This window comes from Lontra canadensis, unplaced genomic scaffold (assembly GCF_010015895.1).
Source record: "Lontra canadensis isolate GAN:19392208 unplaced genomic scaffold, GSC_riverotter_1.0 scaffold1, whole genome shotgun sequence".
Classification (NCBI taxonomy): domain Eukaryota; kingdom Metazoa; phylum Chordata; class Mammalia; order Carnivora; family Mustelidae; genus Lontra; species Lontra canadensis.
In genome coordinates this window covers 99,061,015-99,084,944 of record NW_022630995.1, presented here as the reverse complement: position 1 = coordinate 99,084,944, position 23,930 = coordinate 99,061,015, and the positions used below count along the sequence as shown (strand labels likewise).

Here is a 23,930-nt window from a genome sequence, read left to right as displayed (position 1 = left end):
CACCCGATAGTATTAGCTACTTTAATCTTCCAAGTCTATTCTTTTTTTTTTTTTTTACTCTATCCCTGGATTGGGCTCGCTGCTTTACCCAGGCTGCATGTTTAAATAAACGCTGAGCTTTCGCTCTCCGCACAAAGTTCTGCCAGAGGCAAGTTCTGAGAGCTTTACTCCCCCATCCCCCCACCCCGCCCATCCTTCCCGCAACGTTAGCTGTCTGCACCTGCAAATTTTGCACTTTGCTTTCCCATCGTCCTCCTCTTTCTGAAGGGAGGAAACGGCCTCTTCTTTCCCTGAGTCCTGCTTCAGGGACTTTTTGCTACAGAGGGGGGACGGGGACCCTTAGGGTAGAGGCGCTGGTGTTGAGGCTGAGTCATGTCAGCGGCCTGTTCACCAGGCACAGTTCATACACTCAAATGACACATGGGTAACACGAGGAAATCCGACAGCCAATCGGAACGCAAGCATCTCTGTGTCAAGGGCAGTAACTGCCCTGCCCGACCGGAGGAGAAGCCCAACAGGACTTCGGGGTCAAACTTTCGGATCGCGCGCCCCGCCTCCCAGAGGACCGCTTCTGCCACGCTGCGAGCGCGTCCCCGTTTGTGCTCGGGCGTAGCTGATTGGAGGCGGGCGGTGCGCGCGGCCAATCCGGGGCGCCCTCCGCCGCCCTTCTCCCCGCCCCCCGCCCCGCGGCGCAGTCAGCTGCGGGCGCCGGGGGAGCGGCGCCGCTGTCAGCTTGCGGTTTCCAAGGGTCCGTCCGAGGAAGCCGAGGCTGCGGACCCCGGCGCCCGGCCATGGCCTCCCCCGGGCTGCCGCAGCCCCCCGCCGAGGGCTCGCCCTGGCCTCTGCGCCTGCTGCCCGCGCCTCCCGGGCTTTTGCGGCTGGACCCCACCGGCGGCGCGCTCTGGCTGCTCAGCCTCGCGGCGCTGCTCGGCTGGAGCTGGCTCTGGCGGCACCGGGCGCGGGGCATCCCTCCCGGGCCCACGCCCTGGCCCGTGGTGGGCAACTTCGGCTTCGTGCTGCTGCCTTCGTTCCTCCGACGGAAGAGCTGGCTGCACCGCCGGGCGAGGGCCGCAGGGACGGAGCCCTCGGCCCTGAGCCCGCAGTTGCTCCTGGCCGACCTGGCCCGCGTCTACGGCAACGTCTTCAGCTTCTTCATCGGCCACTACCTGGTGGTGGTCCTCAGCGACTTCCACAGCGTGCGCGAGGCGCTGGTGCAGCAGGCCGAGATCTTTAGCGACCGCCCGCGGGTGCCTCTGGTCTCCCTCGTAACCAAGGAGAAAGGTGAGCCGGAGCCTTGGGGGGTCGCGGGCAGCGTGAACGCGCGATGCGGCGCCTCCTGCGCACTTTCCAGCCGGCGCACAGAGCCCACCCGCACCCAGCCCCGAAGTGGGAGGGGCGCGGCGTCGCGTCCCGTTAACGGTGCCCTTAAGATCGTGCTGAGCTGCTGGATGGGTGGCTCATCATAGTCGGAGATCTGAAGTAGGAAACCCACCCGAAAGTTAAGGAAGGATAATGGGGACAGGGGTGGGGGTGGGAGGGATGCGTGAAAGCCAGGCTCTACCTTTCCAGGGATGCTCTGTCCTTCCGAGAACAAGGCCTCATTCTCAAGGCTGTGTCCCCAGGGGGAAACCTTGGCCGTGTTAGAAGGAGGCAGGGATATTCTTTACACCTTCTGAGTTCTGAATGAGAGCTTAAGAAGGTATTTTCCATAAGATAAAAGGTCCAGGAAACACGTTAGGAGCCTATTGGCAAACCTATTTTACTGGGTTTGTAGCTTCTGATGTCTGCTTCTGGAAATCCAAGTTGGGCAGTTTTGAAAGTTGGGAAACATATTACCCACTGCAATAAAAGATCACATTTACCCTTTCCCTAACTCCATCCCCCCACCCCTTTGTTTATCAGTCTTACCCTTTGTCTTACTGGCTGGTATAGATCCCAGACTTTTTTTTGTCTGAGTCAGATGTTAATTTAATTGCTTCTCATCAATCAGGTGTTACATTTAAATGTCTTTCCCTCCGGAAATTTTTTCTCACTTCCTATCCAGTTAAGCTCTCTTTTGGAACCAATTTCTGTGCACAACTGCTTTTCCTTTACTGCACTTAACAAAACTGGGGCTGCATAATTTTGTAATTGGATGTGGGTCTTCACCACTAGATTGACATCTAGGAGAATGTGAAATGCGGCATAAAGAGATCCAGGCTTTTTTGAATCTGATTAAGCCAGAGTTCTGCATCAGGATTTTAAATGAATAGAAATGATGATCATAATGTTTTAAATATCCCACTGAAAAACAACTGTCACCGTTCATAATTCACCAACTCCGTGCCTTCACACATCACTGCTGCTTCTACCTAGAATTTTCTTTCCATCTCATGGCTGCCTGGAGGACTCCTGTTTGCTTTGCTTTGCTTTCTCTTCCCCACCCCTTTTTTAAAACTTATTTATTTGATAGACAGATCACAAGTAGGCAGAGAGGCAGGCAGGAGGAAGCAGGCTCACCGCTGAGCAGAGAGCCCGATCCAAAGACCCCGAGATCATGACCCGAGCTGAAGGCAGAGGCTTTAACCCACTGAGCCACCCAAGCGCCCCTCTCCCTTTTTATTTAAAAAAAAAAAAATGTGGTGAGATCACATAACATAAAATTTGCCATCTTAACCGTTTTTAAGTTCAGTGACATTAAGTCATTCACATTGTTGTGAAACCATTACAACTATCTATAGAACACTTTTCATCTTGGAAAACTGAAACATCATACCCATTAAACAAATATTTAACAACTCCCTCCTTGGGACACATGCCTGGCTCAGGTGGTGGCGCATTCACCTGTGATCTTGGGGCCATGAGTTCAAGTCCCACGTTGGGGATAGAGATTACGCAAAATTAAACAAAAAACAAACAAAACCCTTCCTTCTCTCTAGCCTCTGGCAACCACTGTTCTGTTTGCTGCCTCTACAAATGTGACTGTTCTAGGTACTTGATATAAGTGATATCATACATTATTTGTCCTTTTGTGGTTGACATTTTTCACTTAGCATTATGTTTTAAGGTTTTTCCCCGTTGTAGCTTGTGTGAGAATTGCCTTCCTTTTTTTTTTTTTTTTTGGTTAATTTATTAGAGAGAGAGTGAGAGAGAGCTTGAGAGGGGAGAAGGTCAGAGGGAGAAGCAGACTCCCCATGGAGCTGGGAGCCTGATGCAGGACTGGACCCCGGGACTCCAGGATCCTGACCTGAGCTGAAGGCAGTCGCTTAACCATCTGAGCCACCCAGGCGCCCAATTGCCTTCCTTTTTAAGTCTGAATACTATTCCATTGAATTTCTAGAACTCATTTTGTTTAGCCTTTTGTCCCCTGATGCCACTTGGGTACTTCTGCCTTTTAGCGACTATGAAAAATGCTGCTAGGGACATGGCACACAACCATTCAAGTCCTTCTCCATTTCATTCTTTTGGTAGAAACCCAGAAATAGAATTGCTTGATCATATGGCAATTCTATATTTAAGTTTTTGAGTACTATCCTACTATTTTCCATGGTGGCCGCACCATTTTACATTCCCTGGAGGCAATGAACCAGGTTCTAGTCTGTCCACATCCTCACCCACACTTGTTATTTTCCATTTTTTCATACCTGTGAAAGTCACCTCTTTGAGAATGTGTTCGCTGACATACTTCTCCACTCCACCAAGGAGAGGTGAGTTACCCTTTCTCCATGGTTCCACTGTTTTATTTTAAACTCTGCTCCCCTCCCACCCCAGCCAGTCAGTCAGCACATCTCATCCTTTCCTCCTGCAGACACAATTCTACATCCATCCACTTGTTTCTATTTCCCTTGTCAGCACCCTCAGTCAGTACCACCATTTTTCATCTGACGCTTGAAGCTTCTTAACTAGCCTGCTTGCTTCCACTCTTGTTTTTTTTTAATCCACACAGCAGCCAAAGGGGTCTCTTTTTAAAAACCATGAATCAAACTTGCCTCCAGCTCCATCCTTGACCTACTGTGCCCCAAACGACTTGGTCCCTGCCTGCCTTTCTGACTTTAGCTCTTTTGATTCTGCCTTTACTTGTACATTTCTACCTGTTCTAGAAAAATTAGGCAGATTTCTGCCAAGCATGTGACTGTTCCAGTTTGCTGTGTTTGTTGTCCTTGGACATGGAATAACTTTTCACTTTAATCGACTCCTTATCCTCTCTCAGGCCAGTTGTCACCTTTCAGTCCTGTTTTAGAGACTGCCCAATATCACAACTTATTTTATCTCGTTCATATTTCAGTCACTAAACACCGTGAAAATATTTAGGTTACTACAAGCCCCACCTACCAATGGGATATAAACTCTGTGAGGGCAAAGATTTGGTTTGTCTTGTGAACCACTGTTTCCCCACTTAATTGGTACAAGTAGGTAATCAATAAATGAGTAGCTATGTGCATATAAGCATCTGTTGATACATTTACCACATTATAATTTTTTTGCATGGCTGATGCACTTACTACATTATATTGTAATTTTTTTTTGCATGTCTATCTTTTCCTCTGGATTTTTTTTTTAAGGTATGAGTTAGATTTCCTTCTTTGAGGTCCTTGGTGGGTTTATGATTTGCTGAAAATCTATAAGAAACAGTTTCTAAGTATTAGTTGGGTCACAACTTATTATTAGATCCTTTATGTAGGAAGAGACTGGGAATCTGGGGTAACTTGGTGTTTCACCATCTCAAAATATTCATTCCTGCAAGAGACAGGATTTTTTAGGTGATACTGCTCTGGTATTCTAATGGATGTGTGTTGGATCATGGACTGTAAACTGAGAAAAAAATACTGTGGCTGGTGAAGGTGATGGACGAGAGAAGGTGAAGGGAGAACCATAGTCACAAAGGAAATACTTGTGGGGTTAACCTAGAGTAGAGAACAGATCATCTGAATAGGAAAATGGAGATAGCTGAGGAATGTTTTTCATGGAACTTTTTCAAGGGTGAAGAATAAAAGGGGAGAAAGTGAGTTTATTTCAAGATGTCCCTCAGAGGTGGAAGGACCAGACAAATTCTGAGCTGACTTTATAGATCAAGAAAAGGATAGACTGAAGTTATCAGCCTGAAGAAGAGAAGCCATGAGAGCTAAAGGCTGAGCTACTTGGCTACATTTGGCTACTGTTTCCAAAGGTAGAATTATAAAATGTGAAGTTGCCTAGGAAAGAAATCTGTAGAGAATAGGAGAAAGAGAAACAGTATTAGGAATTAGAGGTTAACAACATTATTGATTACAATATATTTTTGGAGAATGTTGCTGCTAAAGTTGCAAGACTAGTGGAGAAGTGAATATTTCATAAACAGTGATGTATGCAGGTAGGCTTGAAATAGTTGATAGCACATTGCCAGAAAGTTCTAGAATGTGGGAGGTTGTTTATTTTGTTTATTATATTTGAATTTTTCAAAATATCATGCTTAGACAAGTTGATCTTCTTTTAAGCCCATGAAGACTATAGTAAGCTAGATATGCCATAGAGATATTTCACATTAGCCATGGCCATCATACTCTTTAATCTATCTTATTGTTTTTCTGAGCAGGAATAGGAAATAAAGTTAAAAATTCAGAGCCAAGGCTACCAAAGAGTGCTTTACTCTAAACGTGGTTTGTTTCTTCTAAAAGGTTTTGCACATCACATTTTTATTACAAAATATTTCAAATATGAAGTTCAGAGAGCAATATAAATTCATTTACCACTCAGATTTGCTTCAGATTCATAAACAATACAGCGCTTCATTTGGTATTTTTTTTTTTAACTTACATATGTTTTTGTTTGTTTGTTTGTTTGTTTGAGAGAGTTCACATAAGATCGGGGAGTGGGGGCTGGGAGGGAAAGACGGAAGAATCTTAACCCGTCTCCACAACCAGCATGGAGCCCCATGTGGGGGCTCGATCTCACGACCCTGAGATCATGACCTGAGCTGAAATCAAGAGTCAGATGCTTAACTGACTGAGCCACCCAGGTGCCTTGAAATTACCTTTCTACTTCCAGTTTTTGTTAGCTGATTTATTTATTTCCTTGTTGATAGAAATTAGATCCTTTCTAATTTTAAAAGATTGCTAGAGGTTTCAAACAAGAGTGAAAACAAGCTGTAGAGCCATAAAACTGGAAAGTAAGGAAATTTGGAAGAAGTTTAAAAGTATAGACTAGTCAGTGTTGACTACCTTAAAGGGGAACATGATGCAAAAATGAAATTAGGAAATGAAAATAGAAAATGAAAGTTCATCTGGGGAATTTAAAAATGAACGAGGAAAGCAGGATAACCAAATTTTGTAGTAAGTGCAGTAAAATAGGTATTTGAAATCATTATATATTCGTATCAAGAAGGCCTGAATTCCCACTAAGAGGAACATTTCTCTGACCCCACAGAAAGAAAGGACGAATATAATTAGTGGATGGATAGCACCTTCTCTGCTTCAGGAGGAAGAAAATATATGTGTGATAAATGGAAATTGCATCAAATTTAATGTAAACTAAGTATTTTTACTTTAGTGTATGTATATTACTATAAAACATGAAACGTGGAAAAGGAAAAAAAGAATTCCTTTCCATTCTTTCCAAATAGAATTGAAAATCATCTATGATCACTGTTATTTTGAGATAACCATTATCAGCATTTAAAAAATATATATTTTTATTAACATATAATGTATTGTTTGCCCCAGGGGCACAGGTCTGTGAATCATTTATGTATTGCCTTTGTCTTAGCCTATTTGAGCTGCTTTAACAGAGGAACAAGCTGGATGACTTATAATCAGCAGAATTTGTTTCTTAACAGTTCTGGAGGCTGGGAAGTGCAATGTCAAGGCCCCAGCAGACTTGGTGTCTTGTGGGGGCCCACTTCCTAGTCCCCAGATGGACATGTGTAACCTCACATGGTGGAAGGGGGGCAAGGGAGATCTCTGGGGCCTCCTTTATAGGGACACTGACCTCATTCATGAGGGCTCCACCTTCATGATTTCAATCTCCTCCCAAAGACCTCCCTTCAGATACCATCACATTAGGCACTGAGATTTAACATATGAATTTGGAGAGGGACACAAACATTCAGCCTGTGGCAGCCTTCCAGTATTTTTTCTATTTGTATTTGTACATGTATTTTTTCCCCTTTTTAGAAGTGTAGATCCAATTAGCAACATATAATACATCATTAGTTTCAGGTGTAGTGTTCAGTGATTCATCAGTTGTGTGTAACACCTAGTGCTCATCACATTTTACATGTATTTTTTTTAAAGATTTCTTATTTATTTATTTGACAGACAAGAGATCACAAGTAGGCAGAGAGGCAGGCAGAAGGAGAGGGGGAAGCAGGCTCCCTGCTGAGCAGAGAGCCTGATGCAGGGCTCGATCCCAGGACCCTGAGATCATTACTGAGCTGAAGGCAGAGGCTTAACCCACTGAGCCACCCAGGCACCCCTTACATGTATTTTTTAAAAACGTATTTGCTTCTTTAAAATGGAGTCATATTCACATTGTTTTTGTCGCTTAAATTTTCTGAGTATATTTCCACATTATTCAGTATTCTCCTACAAAGATCATAAGAACTGCACAACATTCCTTTGTGAGAATGTATCACAGTCAGTTTAGCCTATCCTGTATTTGGTTTAAGTGGATTTTTGTTTCAACTTTCTACCACCTATTCCTCAGACAAGCTCTCCCCTCTGAGGACCTCTTTGTCTTCACCACCCCTTTGTACCCACTAACTGCCTTCGGAACATGAGATGCCCTATCTTTATATGAACTCCCCTCTCTGGCCACAGTGATTAGTCAAGGGATAGACCCAGATCAAAGATGAATTGATCACCTCTCTGTACCAGTGGCTCGTCTGTAGGCTGGGCACAGAACTCAAGAATTTGTATTTACAGTATAGTTCAGAAACCTCAAGACACCAAATAAACCTCAGGTATCCAAATTGCTATCATCATGGAATGCTGGATTGAAGCATTTGAATCCTCCTCCAGCATTTTTCAATGTCGATCTGACCTTTTCTCTCTGGTGGGGAAAATGGGAGATTAGGAATCCCAAGTTAGCTCCTGATGCTTGGAAAAGGGGGTTTGCAATAGGAAAGAAATGAAGCTGTGCAGAAAGTAGTGAAAAATTGGTGCAGGGAGAAAGAGTTTTGTGGGCTTTAGTCTTCTCCGATCTGATAACGCCCAGCTTTTCCTGCTTTTGTTTCCACAGCCTAATTGGCCTTTTTGCCAAACCTACTTCAGGATATATTTTTGTCAAACCTACTTAAGGATATATTTTTGTCATTCCCAACAAGGAGAGTCCTAATTTTTGCTTTGGAGCCATTTTTATGTTTTAGTATTATCATCCTCCTTGAAATGAAGCCCTTGTATATATCCGTGAATACAATTGCTTTTCAGGGCTAGGAGTGGAGAGGTCAGCAACTGTAGAAAGGGCCTGAATGTCTTTCAGACAGTCCTAAGACCTTAAGCCATTCTGGCTCCAAAACATGAGTGTTTTGTGAAGTTTGGAAGCTTGACGCCATTAATTCTGTCCATGCCACTCATCCGAGCATTCTCAGGTGTGGGCTCCTGGGTCACCTCTTTTGTCTAGGATTTCATACCTGTCAACTTGTTGTCAGTTGTCCCAGTCTTCAAATATCCGCCACTTCTGAGTAGGTTCTCTCCATCTCCTTGACTTATCTTAACCTGATTCCCTCTAAAGATAATTTAGCCCTTCCTGTAACATCCTCTTTAACTTTGCTCAAGTTTTTTATTTTTCTAAAATGTGCCTTCACACACACCTTTATTTACAAATGTGGCATCTGTTCACGTGTCCTCTCTTCAGAGAAGTGCCACCTTTCCTCAGTTGACGTGGTGCTCCTTCCTTTGTCTACATTACAGCTTCAGTACACCTCTGACATACAGCATCCAATCAATATATCCTAACACTGCAACATTCAATACAGTCCAACATAAAACATTCAATACTGTGCATTCCAACTATGCAACTTCAGCACAGTCCAACAGAAAACATTCAAGACAACACATCCCAACAGTACCACATTCAACAGCGTATATTCCAACTGTGCAAATTCAGTACAGTCCAACATACAGCATTCAATACAGTATATAATTTCAGTACAGTCTAACATACAACAGTGGATATGGATTGTTAGTTGATCTAGTTCCTCAAAAGACTAACATCTTAAAAAGAGGTATTGTGTCTTTTTAATTTATATTCTTTTAGTAACTGGCACATGGGGACTCTACATAAATACTGGAAAAACTGTTAGAAAAGAGGCATTTTAATAGGTAAAATATGTTTAAATACAAATGTACAGTTTGAAAGATAGTAGGTGATACAGGCTGAAGACCTAATAAAAGAAAAAATAGTTTCTTGAGAAATAGGACAAAGCACAGATGTCATATGTGATATCTTAAATTAGACAGCAGTTAAAATTAGTGTCAAAATCATGAAGTGAGGAAAAAGAAGGGGACCCAATGTCTCAATGCTGAATCAGCAAGACTTGGCCATGGTTAATTGCAGGAAGAGTGACTAAGCTGTAGTTGCCTAGGAAATAGTTTATGGGGCTTAATTGAATAAAGGGAGAATTTTAGTGTCAGGAATGGTTAAGACATTTCCATTTCTTCTTTGTCTTGATAATCACACACCAAAACAGAGGGACTTTTAACAGAAGCACACACTCTGTCCATGGTGAAGTGAATCTATCATCCTGCACCACAACATTTGAAGATAAAAAGTAGACCTAGGATTTGCCAATGACTTCATAGAGTGAAGGACGACCACTCCCTAAGTGTCTACATGGGGCAGAGGAGTGTACTAGTGGAGGGTGAGACAGTTTACCCTGCAGAACACCAGAAAGTCTCAGGAATTGGAGGTCCAGTGATTATAGGGGACAGGGATGAGCCACTGAGTTTGAAGTGCATATAAAATATAGCTAGACCAGTTCCTTATCACCACACCTACTCCCTCAGAAAACAGAAAGCAAATGCTCTGGGCACTCTTAGGTTTTAGTGAACCCTTGGACAAGGATGTGGACTAAGTGGAGTGAGGGCAGAGAGATATGACCTTCTATTACACAAGATGAAAAGTTGCCTCTAGATAAAAGAGAGGACTCTTGAAGAGTTTCACTTTGCGTGAAAGATTGAATTTGACAAAGAACACCTGACAAACCTGGCCACCAGCACAAGAAAACAGGGAAATGTGTCTGTCTTGGCTTGGGCCCTGGCAGAGAAAGTGTTCTCTCCTACCAACAATCCCTGCTGCAAGTACCCTGCCATTTTAGTGCAAAAGAGCCACAGACTACATGTAACTGAAGTACAGTGGCTCATTAACTGGCTGTTCTCTAGTAACCTTTATTTATAGACCCTGAAATGTGAATGTCATGTGTTTCGTATATTATGACATATTGTTTTTTTTTATATTTTTTTAAAGATTTTTATTTATTTATTTGACAGACAGAGATCACAAGTAGGCAGAGAGGCAGGCAGAGAGAGAGAGAGGAGGAAGCAGGTGATCTCAAGAGGAGATTGAGCTCCCCCGACGTGGGGCTCAATCTCAGGACCCTGGGATCATGACCTGAGCCGAAGGCAGAGGCTTTAACCCACTGAGCCACCCAGGCGCCCCCATGACATATTGTTTTGATTTTTTTTCCAACCATTTAAAAAGCAAAAACTAATCTTTGTTGACTATATATATATATGACTATAAAAAGAGGCAGCAGGCTGGATTTGCCCTGTGTGCTGAAGTTTGCTGATTGTTAATCCAGACTTTAAGTAAATGTGTTAAAAATTTGAGGGTGAGGATTCACTCTGTTTCTCTAAGTCAGAAAAGAGCAAGAGAAGAAAAGGAGAAGAACAGATACAGTAGGACAAAGTTCAAAATAGTATATTAGAAATAAATTGGTAATTATATTAAATGTAAATGGAAAATTGACTGGCTAAGAGATTGCTAGAATGGATATTTTTGTTAGAATGGATTTTTTAAAAACCCAAATGTAATATTAATAAATTTTTTAAAAGATTACTTATTTTTTAGAGAGAACATGCATGAGAATGTGCACAGGGGGGAGGAGCAGAGAGAGAGAATCCCCAGGCAGAATCCCACTGAGTCTGGAGGCTGACCCTGCTGATCTCAGTGACCCATGAGATCACAACCTGAGCCAAAACCAAGCTGAAACTGACTGACCCACCCAGGTGCCCCCAATTGTATGCTATTTTAAAAGAGACATATCCCAAACATAAGGGTACATTAAAATTCAAAATAAAAGAAAGGAAAGTGTTATACTGAGATAATACTTTAAAAAGAAAAGCTGATGTCTTTTTGACAATATTTACCTTACATATACTTTTGACAATATATATTTCAAGCCAAACTTCATTGTTAAGAAGTAGTGAATTAAATGGTGATAAAAGAAGCTTTTTATTAAACCAGGAATATATAATAATTTTAAACTTGCATGTACCTAACAGTATATATATACCTAAGAGAAAAGATAGATATGTAGTTATAAAGAACTACATAGCAGAATTCTGTAGCAAAACTTGCAGAATTGCAAAGAGAAGTTGGTAAATGTACCATTATACCAAAATACTTTAACATTAACCTGGGATCTTAATGGTCGGCACAATCCAGTAACGACCCTGCCTCATTCTGTTCATAACATTAGTATTTGAATAATTGAGAGAGCAGGAAGATAAAAATTTGCTAAGGATACAAAAGATTGGATTCCAACATTTATCAGGTTTCTACTAGACATATAAAGAACCCTGTATCCAACAAGTGATTTAGATAAAAATTCTTCTCAATTTTATTGGAAATTTTATTAAAATTGATCACATACTAGGCTAAAAAGCAAGCCTCATTAGTGCCAAAAATCAGTATAAGACAAATAAACTTAGGTAGCAAAAAAATTATAACAAAAAATTTTTAAACACGATTATAATGAAAATGCATACAAACAATACTTGTGGACTGTAGCTTATGTGGTACTCAGAGGCAAACGTAGATTCTTAAGTTATTTATTGGGATAAAGGTCTGAAAACTAGTGAGTTAGATGACCAACTTTATATATCTGGAAAAGAATAAAAGCATGAAAGAAAAAAAAAAAAAGGAATGTATCATTATAATTTTAGACAGATTCTTCCAGAGAGAAAGAGTATACACTGGCTCATTTCAGGAGGCCAGTATCTTCAGACAAGTGTATTATGAGAGTGGAAATTTATTGGCCATGAAAAAAATATGCGGGGGGGGGCCCTGGTGGCACAGTCGGTTAAGCATCTCACTCTTGGTTTCAGCTCAGGTCATGATCTCAGGGTTGTGAGATGGAGCTCTGCATTGGGCTCCACACTCGGCTTGGAGTCTGCTTTGGATTTTCTCTCCCTCTCCCTCTGCTGCTACTACTCTTGCTCTCTAAAATAAATAAATAAATCTTTTAAAAATATATTAGGAAATCAAATCCAACAATTAAAACCAAAATAAAACCGTAACCAAAATTGGATTTATTCTTGCACTGCAAGCAGCTTCAATTATCAGAAAGAAAGCAGTTTTCAAGTCTATAAATTAAATACAATTCCAGTGAAAATCCCCAAAGTTTTTTTTAATAGAACTTGAAAAAAACTGACTTCAAAGTTTTATAAAAGAGTGAAGAGCCAATAATAATAATAATTTAAAAAATAGTTTTGAAAGAAAACAAGAAGGGGGGTTTCCTATTATATGTTAAGACTTACTATGAAGTTTTATTTGTATCTTAAAAAAGTAACAGTGATTAAGACAATATGCATTAAGCACTTCATATTATAACTTGGCAAGTCTTCTGTACATCGAAGACTCATCAAGCCACTCTTAGCAATGTCTTTGAAATTCTGAGGAAGTAGAAGAGGTAAAATAAATGTTTTTTAAAAAATCTTAGAAATTTGCCTTCCATGCATTTTTGCTTTAGCAAATTCAGGGAAAGAAACAAGAAAGAGGAAGAAGTAAAATCCGGGAAATTGGTTCAACACAGGAGAGTCTAAGAAAAGTCCTAAATAATGCCACACAGAAGTCACCAGACACCTGAACAGAAGATCTGGGAAGGCAGCTGCTGTGGATTTGAGCAGATATGTGCCAGAGTCCAAGGAGAAAAGCTGAGTTGATAGATTGTCTGATTTGTTTGACCACATGGATGTCTATTTTGAAGAGCATTTTATGGAGGTGTTCAAGACTGTGAGATTTAACCACAGAGAAGAGTCTATATTTACAACATCCCAGTGCCGGGCACACAGTCAGCATTCAGAAATATTTGTTAAATATGTGAAGCATGTCTTCAAAAGTACCAGAAATGATGTCGATTAAAAATGGGAAAGGAGAGGGGCACTTGGGTGGCTCAGTCATTAAGCATCTGTTCTCAGCTCAAGTCAGGATCCCAGGGTCCTGGGATCGAGCCCCATGTCAGGCTGCCTGCTCAGCGGGAGGCCTCCTTCTCCCTCTCATACTCCTGCTTGTGCTCCCTCTCTCCCTGTCTCCTTCTGTCATGAATAGATAGTCTTTTAAAAAAAAAAAATGGGAAAGGAGAACCAGCTGGAACAATAAAGGGCCCATGGAAAATAAGAGGGTGAAATAGGTGATGGGAAGCGAATATTTGAAAACAATTTGACACAACATCTTGGAACGACGCTGGGCTTGGTGGTGGGACATGTATAACGTAAGTGAGGATCAAATAAGGTAGAGTTGTGGAGACCTTGAGTTCAGAGGTTTTTAAATTAGGGCTATTGCCAGCAACAGACATTTTAGAGTACCTGCCAGTTATCCGGATGCAAAGTGATAGCCAGGGTTTAAAATCCAGTTGGGCTGTTGATTTTTTCAGTTAATATTTAACAAGTTCCTCCTATATCCCCCAAATGATGCCAAAACCTGGGATCTTAATGGTCGGCACAATCCAGTAACGACCCTGCCTCATTCTGTTCAGAATAGGGGAATATCCAGCCTGAAGCACTTAAGCTTGGATTTACTCTTTTTTTTTTTTTTTAAGATTTTATTTATTTATTTGACCGAGAGAGATCACAAGTAGACAGAGAGGCAGGCAGAGAGAGAGAGAGAGAGAGAGGAGGAAGCAGGCTCCCCGCTGAGCAGAGAGCCCGACGCGGGACTCGATCCCAGGACCCTGAGACCATGACCCGAGCCGAAGGCAGCGGCTTAACCCACTGAGCCACCCAGGCGCCCCATTGGATTTACTCTTAATGAAGCCCAAGATTTGGAAATGTATGCCAACTCTGGCAATTGAAATTCTTTGCTTTTCATTTCCCCGGGAGTTCCTACCTATCATAATACGCCTTATTGGATGTGATTTTTATTATGAGGAACATGTACTGTCTTGATAATTCAGTTTTGCTAATCATCCTTTTTGGCTGGTGATCTCTCCCTGTGGCTGAATTTCGCACAAGGGATACTTGACGAACACCGCACACGCCTCATTGTGGGCCCTGCTTGGTGGGATCAGGCTGTTCTCTCTCACCTTCTTTCTCGCTGTCCTTCTGTAGGGATTGTGTTCGCACATTACGGTCCGGAGTGGAGACAACAGAGGAAGTTCTCCCATTCAACCCTTCGTCATTTTGGCTTGGGAAAGCTGAGCTTGGAGCCCAGGATTATTGAAGAGTTTCGGTATGTGAAAGAGGAAATGCAGAAGCACGGAGAAGACCCCTTTGACCCTTTCCCCGTCGTCAACAATGCCGTCTCTAACATCATTTGCTCCCTGTGCTTTGGCCGGCGCTTTGACTACACCAATAGCGAGTTTAAGAAGACGCTCAATCTCATGTCACGAGCACTAGAAATCTGTCTGAACACCCAGCTCCTCCTGGTCAACATATGCCCCTGGCTTTATTATCTTCCCTTCGGACCATTTAAGGAATTAAGACAAATTGAAAAGGATATTACCACTTTCCTTAAAAAAATCATCAAAGACCATCGAGAGTCTCTGGATGTAGAGAACCCTCAGGACTTCATAGACATGTACCTTCTCCACGTGGAGGAGGAGAGAAAAAATAACAGCAACAGTAGCTTTAATGAAGATTACTTATTTTATATCATTGGTGATCTCTTCATTGCTGGGACTGATACCACAACTAACTCCTTGCTTTGGTGCCTTCTGTATATGTCACTGAACCCCGATGTACAAGGTAATTAACCTGTACCTCCTTCATTCAAGCAAAGCCAGAGTATTTAAATCAGTGTCAGCAGCTTGGGCGATCCTGTAGCTCCTGGCACTGAGCAGTGTCTTCAGGCTGGTAAACAAAGTGGAAATACTCGAATCCCATGGGGAGTTGGGAAGGTGTTAACAGTGCAGCTCCCAAGTTTCTAGACAGTGGGGCCAATGTCCTATCTTCTTGCCCCTGCTATAAATCTCTAAGGTCTTGTTGGGTGTGAAATGTATACTAGTGGAAGACTTTTAGAAAAGAAAGACCATCCAGGGCTAACGAGAGTTACAGTGATTATCTGAACCAGTCATCTTGTTCTGAAAATGGGGACCAGGGACCCAGAGAAGTTATGTGACTTTCTCAAGATCACAGAGCTATTTTGACCACATCAATACTGATAGGTAGAGTCTGGAAGTTCACAGTGGAAGACCAACAAGGAGGACAGTGCATTGCTTTTCTGTTGTCCTATAACAAATCACCACAAACTTAGTGATTTAAATGAACATGAATTTATTATCTTAAAGGTCTGTGTCTCACTGAGCTAACATCAAAATGTTAGTGGGGCAGCATTCCTTCCTGGAGGTTCTGGAGAAGGTTCCATTTCCAACTTCCTTGGCTCCTGGCTCCCTTCCTCCATCTTCAAAGCCAGAGATGTTACCACTCTTCTGAGCATTTCCTTTTACTCAGATCTCCCTCTGACACTAAACTGGGAAAAGTTCTTCGGTTTTAAAACCAATGTAATTAGTGCACACCCAGAAAATCCAGGGTCGTCTGCCCATCTCAAGGCCCTTAATCAAATCACACCTGCAAGGTCTCTTTTTTGCCACATAAAAAGTAGCATTTTCCTAGGTTCTGGGGGGTTGGGGTGTGGACATCGCTGTGGGGCCATCTTCTGTTTATTATGAATAAGATCATGCTTACTTCATTAGTTAACAAGTAAACAAACAAACAAACTTGTTAACAAGTTTACAAGTACCAAATTATCCCCAAATTTGGCAGCTTGAAACAACCACCATGTACTATCTCTCATAGTTTCTGGGGGTCAGGAATCCAAGGGCATCTTCACCCAGGTGGTCTGGCTTAGGATTTCTTGTCGAGATGTTGGCTGGAGCTGCAGCCATCTGCAGGCCTGACTGGGACCAAAGGGTCCACTTCTAAGACAGCGTGTCCACTGGACTGTTGGCTGCAGGCCTTACCATTACGACTTTCCAGTTAGGCTGCCTGACTTGGCAGATGCCTTCCCTCAAAAGAGAGCAAGTCCTGAGACAGGGGCCACCATGTCTTTTATAAGCTAAGCTCAGAACTGACCCGCCATCACTTTTCCTTCATTCTGTGTGTCACACAGACCACCGTGGTACAAGGTGGGAGAGGATGGTGGGAGAGGACCGTACAAGGATGTGAAACCGAGAGGCAGGGATCCCTGGGGCCCACGCTGGGCTACCTCATGTTGTCACATAAGAGCTGAGAGAGTCCGCTCACTATTCATATGAGGGAATGATTGAGAGGTCTCCCTAATTCCAGAATGCTTTCTCCTTTACCCATCTATCTGTCCTGCTAGCCACTTTTCAAAGTCGCAAGGTGGTACCTGGTCCCTGGGACCAGCTGCCTCTACTTGGAATGTGTGACCAATGCTTCCCTCCCCAAGGCTGAGTCAGATCTGACCTGCCCGCTTAGCAGTTGTGGGTATGACGTGACGGCAAGTATGCGTAGGATGGCAGTCTCAGTTCTCCTGGCTTATCTTCTGGATTATTATTTGTTATTGTTTAATTTTGTTTTGTTTTGTTTTTTGTTTTTATAATAGAAAAAGTTCAGGAAGAAATTGAAAGGGTCATTGGTGCTAACAGAATCCCTTCCCTCACTGACAAGGCCCAAATGCCCTACACGGAAGCCACCATCATGGAGGTGCAGAGGCTGACGGTGGTGGTGCCCCTCGCCATTCCTCACATGACCTCGGAGAAAACAGGCAAGTCTGTGATCCCTCTCCTTTGAGTGCCCTTGAGGGAAGCCCAGGCTCTTAATCCAAAGGAGTTGAAGTGATGGGGTGTGGACCATTCTGAAGGTTGAACATCGTGTCGTGGATAAGCAAAGGTTATCCAGCTTACCAGGGAGAGCTCCGGCCTTCAGCTGTCGGTTATTCAGGTCCTGGTGGTCCTGTCCAGCTTGTCTTACAAACAGCTCTCCGGAGGTCAGAGCACGCACACTCACGCTGTCAAACATGTTCTGCTGCATCTAAGATGGCTGTATGGGCAGGAGAAACACCCAAGTTAACACAGGCCCCTCTCAGTCTTCTTGGAGGATCAGAAAAGCTAGTCTATATGTGAAATTAAGGTTTTTAACTGGGAATTATCCTACTTTACCTTTTACGGCTCTACAACCAAAGCACAAATATTAAAGACTTAGAAGAGCCCTTCTGATTCTAAGGGCACCTGTTTCAACTTCTCACCTACACTGAAATGGGTCCATTTTGTCATGTTGTTGACACGTAAGGACCCAGATTCTATGTAAACTCCCTTATAAGAAGGAACTTACCTCCTCTGGAGACAGGCTGGGATGTAAAATATATATATATTAATATATATATCATATATGTGATATATATAATATAGTCATATTTTATATATATATATATAATATAGTCATAAGGCAGGTGTAGGAGTCAATACCATATAAATGACATTGGATCACTTCATGTTTTCAAGTTGATACATTGGGCATGCATATGAACTTGTCAGCTGCTAAGCCTGCATTGACTTCCCTGTACAGCTGACCCTTGGACAACACAGTGTCAACTTCATGGGTCCACTTATATGCAGACTTTTCTCAATAAAAATATTGGAAAAATTTTTGGAGATTTGTGACGATTTGAAAAAATTCACAGGATGAACTGTGTAGCCTAGAAATATCGAAGAAATTAAGAAAAAGGTATATCATGAATGTATAAACCATATATGTAGATATAATTTATCATTTACTACCATAAAATACAGTTGACTCTTGAACAGCATGAGTTTGAACCATGTGGGTCCTCTTACATGCAAATATTTTACCCTACAGTATTATAAATATATTTTCTCTTATGATTTTTTTTTTTTTTAGTGTCATAAAATTTGTAATTCTTTGGAAAGTTTATCTGGAATGCCCTATGATTTCTGTTTCAGTGTTTTCTATTATTTATAATGTTTTTCGGGTTTGGTTTGATTTAATTCATTAACTCAACATCTGTTAGAGCAACTCCTGTGCCTTACCTCGGTCTAGGTCCTGGGAGCATGTGGCGAGGATGCCAGTTGTTAAGGTCTGGCCCCTACCCTCCAGCACCTCAGTGTTTAGTCTCCACAAGTTAAGTAGCTAGGTATGTAAGTGGATTTTTTTTTTTCCAGATAGTGATGTTCAGGGAGAACTATTAGTAAGAACGTGTTGCATGACACTGGGTTTTTTTTGTTTGTTTGTTTTAGTGCTCCAAGGATATACCATTCCTAAAGGCACAGTGATATTACCCAACTTGTGGTCAGTGCACAGAGACCCAGCCATTTGGGAGAAACCAGACGATTTCTGCCCTAATCGATTTCTGGATGATCAAGGACAACTTATTAAAAGAGAAACATTTATTCCTTTTGGAATAGGTCAGTTCAACTTTTATTTTCTTAATGGCATAATTAAAGAGGTAGAACTAAAAGAATCTTTTGTCATTTCATGATAGTGTTTTAAAAATAATTCTTTCTTGGGGAGCCTGGATGGCTCAGTCGGTTAAGCATCCAACTCTTGATTTCGGCTCAGGTCACGATCTCGGGGCTGTGAGATGGAGCCACGTGTTGGGCTTGAGCTCAGTCAGCACAGAGTCTGCTTGAGATTGTCTCTCCCTCTCCCCCCACTCATGCTCTCTCTCTCTCTCTCTAAAATAAATAAGTAAAATCTTTAAAAATATTTCTTTTCTAAGATTTTATTTATTTGACAGAGACACAGCAAGAGAGGAAACACAAGCAGGGGGAGTAGGAGAGGGAGAAGCAGGCTTCCCATGGAACAGGGAGCCCAATGCAGGGATCAATCCCAGGACCCCAGGATCATGACCTGAGCTGAGGGCAGACGCCTAATGATTGAGCCACTCAGGCGCCCCCAAAAATACTTCTTTCTTAGCAAACAAATGTAAGAGAAGAGGTAAATAACCAAGATAGTACAGCCCTACTATATTTATCTCGGATTTTAAAAACAAAATGAAAGCAATTGGCATTAAATCCTTAAACATGACTAAAAATCTCCCTTTCTGAGTTGTCTCAGTGATTATTTGAGTCCCAAGAAACTGTTGGTGTTAAGAGCATCTTGTTACCTTCTGCTGGACTGGTGGCTGAGAGGCTGGGTTCTGGAATCTCACCAGTCCCTCTTTTAGACACCTGGATGGGCACATGCAGGATTCTGTCTAGAAAAGAGGAATGCTCCAGAGAGTCTCTTCTGACTCGTTCTCTCTTTAATCTTCCAGGTTAGAGCAAAGGAAAGAGATAAAGTAGGTCTGAAGGAGACAGAGTAGCCTGGATCTGTCTCTAGTTCCCGTCTAGAATGAGGATAGGTTTTCATGAGCAGGAATTAAAATGTGAACTAAGTACAAAAAAATTCTGAGCAGCATATTCTCTGGGAAGCCATGAGGTATATGTGGCCATTTTATTTTAAAACTCTCTATGTCTGCATATAAAACACTTACTTGAGATATATAAAATTGCTCTTCTCGAGATAGGAAGAGCGGGGGTATTCTAATCCCAGCTTTTTCTTCTGATTTCATTTTTAGGGAAGCGGGTATGTATGGGAGAACAACTGGCAAAGATGGAATTGTTTCTGATGTTCGTGAGCCTAATGCAGAGTTTCACCTTCACTTTACCCAAGGATTCTAAGAAACCCATCCTGACTGGAAGATACGGTCTGACTCTAGCCCCACACCCATTTAATGTAATCGTTTCAAAGAGATAAAGAACTTGCCCAAGAAGAGAATGTAAATACATTTCCTCCTCAACAGATTCTTCCTTCTGCAGTTGACGATAGACCCAGCAACGCAGTGGCCTCGGGTCAGGCTCGGACGAGAGGGAGACCAGAACGTGGGTAGAGCTTGCATCATCTTGGACCATCCCTCAGCAGGGTGCTTCTGTCACTTGAGTAACCCACATCTGTGACTTAGGGGATGGGGACTCGGGTGCTGGGTCGGGAAGCAGGAGATCCGGATTTGTTCCCCTTCCACCAGTGAACATTCCTTCTCATCACTCAGTGCCTCAGTCATTCATGCATCCAACGAGGTAAAGAAAACGTGCCTTCTCTCCCTCCTCACCCCTAAGGAAGGTCGAATGCCACGTGTCTTTCCCGACATCACCAAAACACTGTTAAGTACCGAAGAACGAATTCAGAAGCTGAAGGAAGACCCTCCATCTTCAGACCTGTGACAACACGAAAGCGGGGTTCTGACCTGAATACTTTGCCAGAGAAGGATGTGGGTTTCGGTCATGATGAGTTAGAGCTTTTCTCCCCACAGATCCTCTGTCAGTCCTGGGAAGGGGGAGGCTTGTTTTGTTACTGTTGTCTTTTCATTTGTGATTTAGTTTTTTACATTTTGTAGACATGGACTCAAGTGCCCTTATCGGGTATGGAGAGGAAGGGCTGTTTGGATGTGTATGTCTGCCTTCTGTTTCAACTACTGGCGAAAGAGGTGGCTTCACAGTGCCGAGTTGCTCTCTGCTGAGTTGTTTGAGGGGATATAGCTCTACCTTTCCACCTGAGCCCTGAATAGTGAGCTTGGGAATTGTGATACCGGGATTCTTCGGGGAAGGATACAGACTGTGCCAAATATGCCTTTCTTGTTCTTCCTTCCACGGGGCTTTGTCTGTCTCACCTTAGTACTTCTCAGAGACACAGAGGCATTCTGAATCTGGTTAAGAGAACTGCATCACTCCTTAATAAGGACGGTCCCTTCAGAAGAGTGGTTCTCAAAAAAGACACTGACCTCTTTCAGGGGGTACTTGGAAATGTGTAAGGGCATCTTTGGTTATCACAATGATGAGGGAGCTGTTGGCCTTTTCCCACCTTCCAGCCAGGATGCTAAGATTCTGAGCACACCTGAACCAGGAAGAATAAACCTGCCTCCTCTGCCAGTATTTCCCCAGCGAGGGCATGCTCCGAAGAATGGCCAGCGCTCTCCTGGATACTCCTGTAGCCCCTCCTGACAGAGAAGTAACCACGATCCTAAGACGCTCACCCACAGTTTGGAGCCTTCCCTCCTGCTGGCACCACACTTGGGACTTTCCTTGTAGGCCTGCATAATTCTTACAGAAACTCTAGTGAGATGACATTATTTTGTAGCTGATAGAGCTGAGCGTCAGCCAAGTGAAGGTACCTAGTTAGAAGGTCCCGCTGTTCATTTCAGACCTATGAGTCCTTGTGACTGGAGAGTTCTGTCCCAACCACTACTCTGTACTGCTGCCTCCTGAGCCATGGGAGTCTGCTCGGTGTTTTCAGTGCAGATGGATGAAGTCTAGGCAAATCTCTAGGTGCCTTGAGGACTTTTGTCAGCTAAAAACAAACAAACAACAACAACAAAACACAACAAAACAAACAGATTGTCCAGGAATTGTGAGCGAACAGAGCAGTTGTGGTCTAGATTTGTGACGAGATGATGCATGTGTGGTTACACTGTATCTTGAGCAGGACAGTTTGTTCCTCATCTGGAATTTTATATGCGTTTGAATTGCACTAATAATTTGGCATTAGCAAGTTCATTACTCCTTAATTTATACATACATTTTCAACATTCCTAACCAAGCAGTTTGTAGCTTACTTCAGGAAAAAAAAAAAAAAAAAAAGCAAAAACCTGTTCTGTGAGATTTTGTTGAAATCAGATGTTCCTTAAACTTTTAAATACAGTGCTCAGACTGTAGCACTTTAAAAACATCTTATATGGTAAGTCACTGAAAGGACTGTTAACGCTTTCCTTATATATGTTGGCATTTTACGGTTTTGTACCTTTTGATTTATTTAATGTATAAAAATAATAGTAATTTGTTTTATATATCTTCCAAATACCTAGTTTTTAATCCTCATCTTTAACATAATTTTTGGTGCTTTCATTAAACTTTCAGTTTTAACTGAAATAGTATCATGTCTGGTTTTTTGTTTCTTGTTTAACCGCTAAACAAAAAATTTTTTAAACTTAATGTCCAGTTAGGAAATGGAAGAGGGAGCAGACCTCCAAAGAGAGAAAGATGGTCACAATGTAACAGAAACATGGCTGTTAAACTGGAGGATACTTCTTTTCAAATCTCCCCCTCAGAACACAATTATTTTCAGGACTGTGCTGCCCCTCGGGTTTCTGATTTCCCATACCCAAATCCAGCCTTATTTGAGGGACGGATGAATCTACAGAAGCCCACTGTGGCAAAGTAGTGAGTATTTGTCTAACACTTCTCAGCTCTGGGAGAAGAATTTTTTTTAAATACCTCACCCTGTGGATTTTGCCTACAGATGAGCCCACTGACGGCTTTTTCCTTGTCCCACTCTTCCTCCTGCTGTCATAGCTCAGAGGTCACCTCCTCTCAAAAGTGGCGTTTCTAGAGAACTCCCTGTTGTAGCCTAATGTTTGTGCGTCCCCCCTAAATTTATATATTCAGGCCTAATCCCAGGGTGATGGTGTTTGGAGTGGGACCTTGTGCAGGTGACTAGGTCATGATGGTGGAGCCCTCATGAAGGTCTTAGAGTCCTTACAAAAGAGGGTCCTGACAGCTCCCTTGCCCCACCGCCATGTGAGGAGCCATGTGAAGACAGCCGTCCGTGGGCCAGGAAGTTGGCTCTCAGCAAATCTTCTGCCCTGATCTTGGACGTCCAGCCTCCACAACTGTAAGAAATACATTTTTGTTATTTATCGGACAGCCAGTCTGGTATTTTTGTTCTCGCAGACCACACGACACTGCCTAAACTCATCACCCTGTTCCTCCAAGCCCCCCTTATTATTTATGTTACTCCGTTTCTTTAAACTCTCAGCTCCTACAATCTGCTCCACCTCCTGCCAGTTTAAAAATATTGATGCACAAGTTTTTAATTCTGATGAAGTTTAATGTGTCTATTTTTTCTTCTATTGCCCATACCTTTGGTGTCCTATCAAGAAATCATTGTTAAATCCAGTGTCACAAAACTTCCCCCTGTTTTCTTCTAAGAATGTTACAGTTAGTTTCAGCTTTTTTGTCTAGGTCTTTGACCCATTCGGAACCGATTTTTGTATGTGATGTAAGGTAAGGCCTAACTTCATTCTTTTGCATGTGGTCACACAGGTTCCCCAGCACCATTTGTTGAAGTGCCTATCTTTTGCCTCTCGAATGGTCTTGGTATCCTTGTTGAAAATTATTTGACCATATATATGAGCTTTTTATTTCTGGGTCAATACTATCTTTTAAAATAAATGAATTACTAGGGGTGCCTGGTGGCTCAGTTGGTTAAGGGTCTAACTTCAGATCAGGTCATAATCTTGGGGTCCTGGGGTTGAGCCTCAAAGGGGGCTTCATGCTCAGCAGGAAGTCTGCTTCTCCCTCTCCCTCTCTGCCCCTCCCCCTGCTTGTGTTCTCTCTGTCTCTCTCTCAAAAAAATAAATAAAATCTTTAAAAAAATGAATCACTAAACAGTTTTATACTAACATCAGAATATTCAGATGAATCAGTGAAACAGAATAGAGATAATAAAACCATATCCTCTAATATGAAAGTGACATCACACCATGAAGGAACAGGAAATAATATCACTTTTAAAAAGTGTTAGGGC

At 42.4% G+C, this 23,930-nt stretch overlaps 1 protein-coding gene across 2 annotated transcripts; it reads left to right on the top strand.

The window, feature by feature from the left end:
- Positions 1–738: 738 nt before the first annotated feature.
- Positions 739–20,357, top strand: LOC116869216 (cytochrome P450 2U1). 2 transcript variants are annotated; one of them, XM_032860269.1, is made up of 5 exons: positions 739–1,281; positions 14,502–15,137; positions 16,957–17,118; positions 18,608–18,775; positions 19,930–20,357. In XM_032860269.1, exons 1-5 carry the CDS (start codon positions 792–794, stop codon positions 20,106–20,108), a joined length of 1,635 nt encoding a protein of 544 aa, XP_032716160.1. In that variant the 5' UTR covers positions 739–791; the 3' UTR covers positions 20,109–20,357. The 2 variants fall into 2 exon arrangements, with proteins under 2 accessions (XP_032716160.1, XP_032716165.1); XM_032860274.1 differs by lacking the exon at positions 19,930–20,357 and adding an exon at positions 18,411–18,504 and having other exon boundaries at positions 18,608–18,694.
- The last annotated feature ends 3,573 nt before the right edge of the window (positions 20,358–23,930 follow it).

What these genes read in the sequence shown, in the direction of transcription:
- LOC116869216 (XM_032860269.1), top strand. Translation starts at nt 792, where the DNA reads ATGGCCTCCCCCGGGCTGCCGCAGCCCCCCGCCGAGGGCTCGCCCTGG. An exon ending in ACTGAACCCCGATGTACAAG is followed by an intron (nt 15,138 to 16,956) that starts GTAATTAACCTG and finishes TTTTTATAATAG; the next exon opens with AAAAAGTTCAGGAAGAAATT. An exon ending in CATGACCTCGGAGAAAACAG is followed by an intron (nt 17,119 to 18,607) that starts GCAAGTCTGTGA and finishes TGTTTGTTTTAG; the next exon opens with TGCTCCAAGGATATACCATT.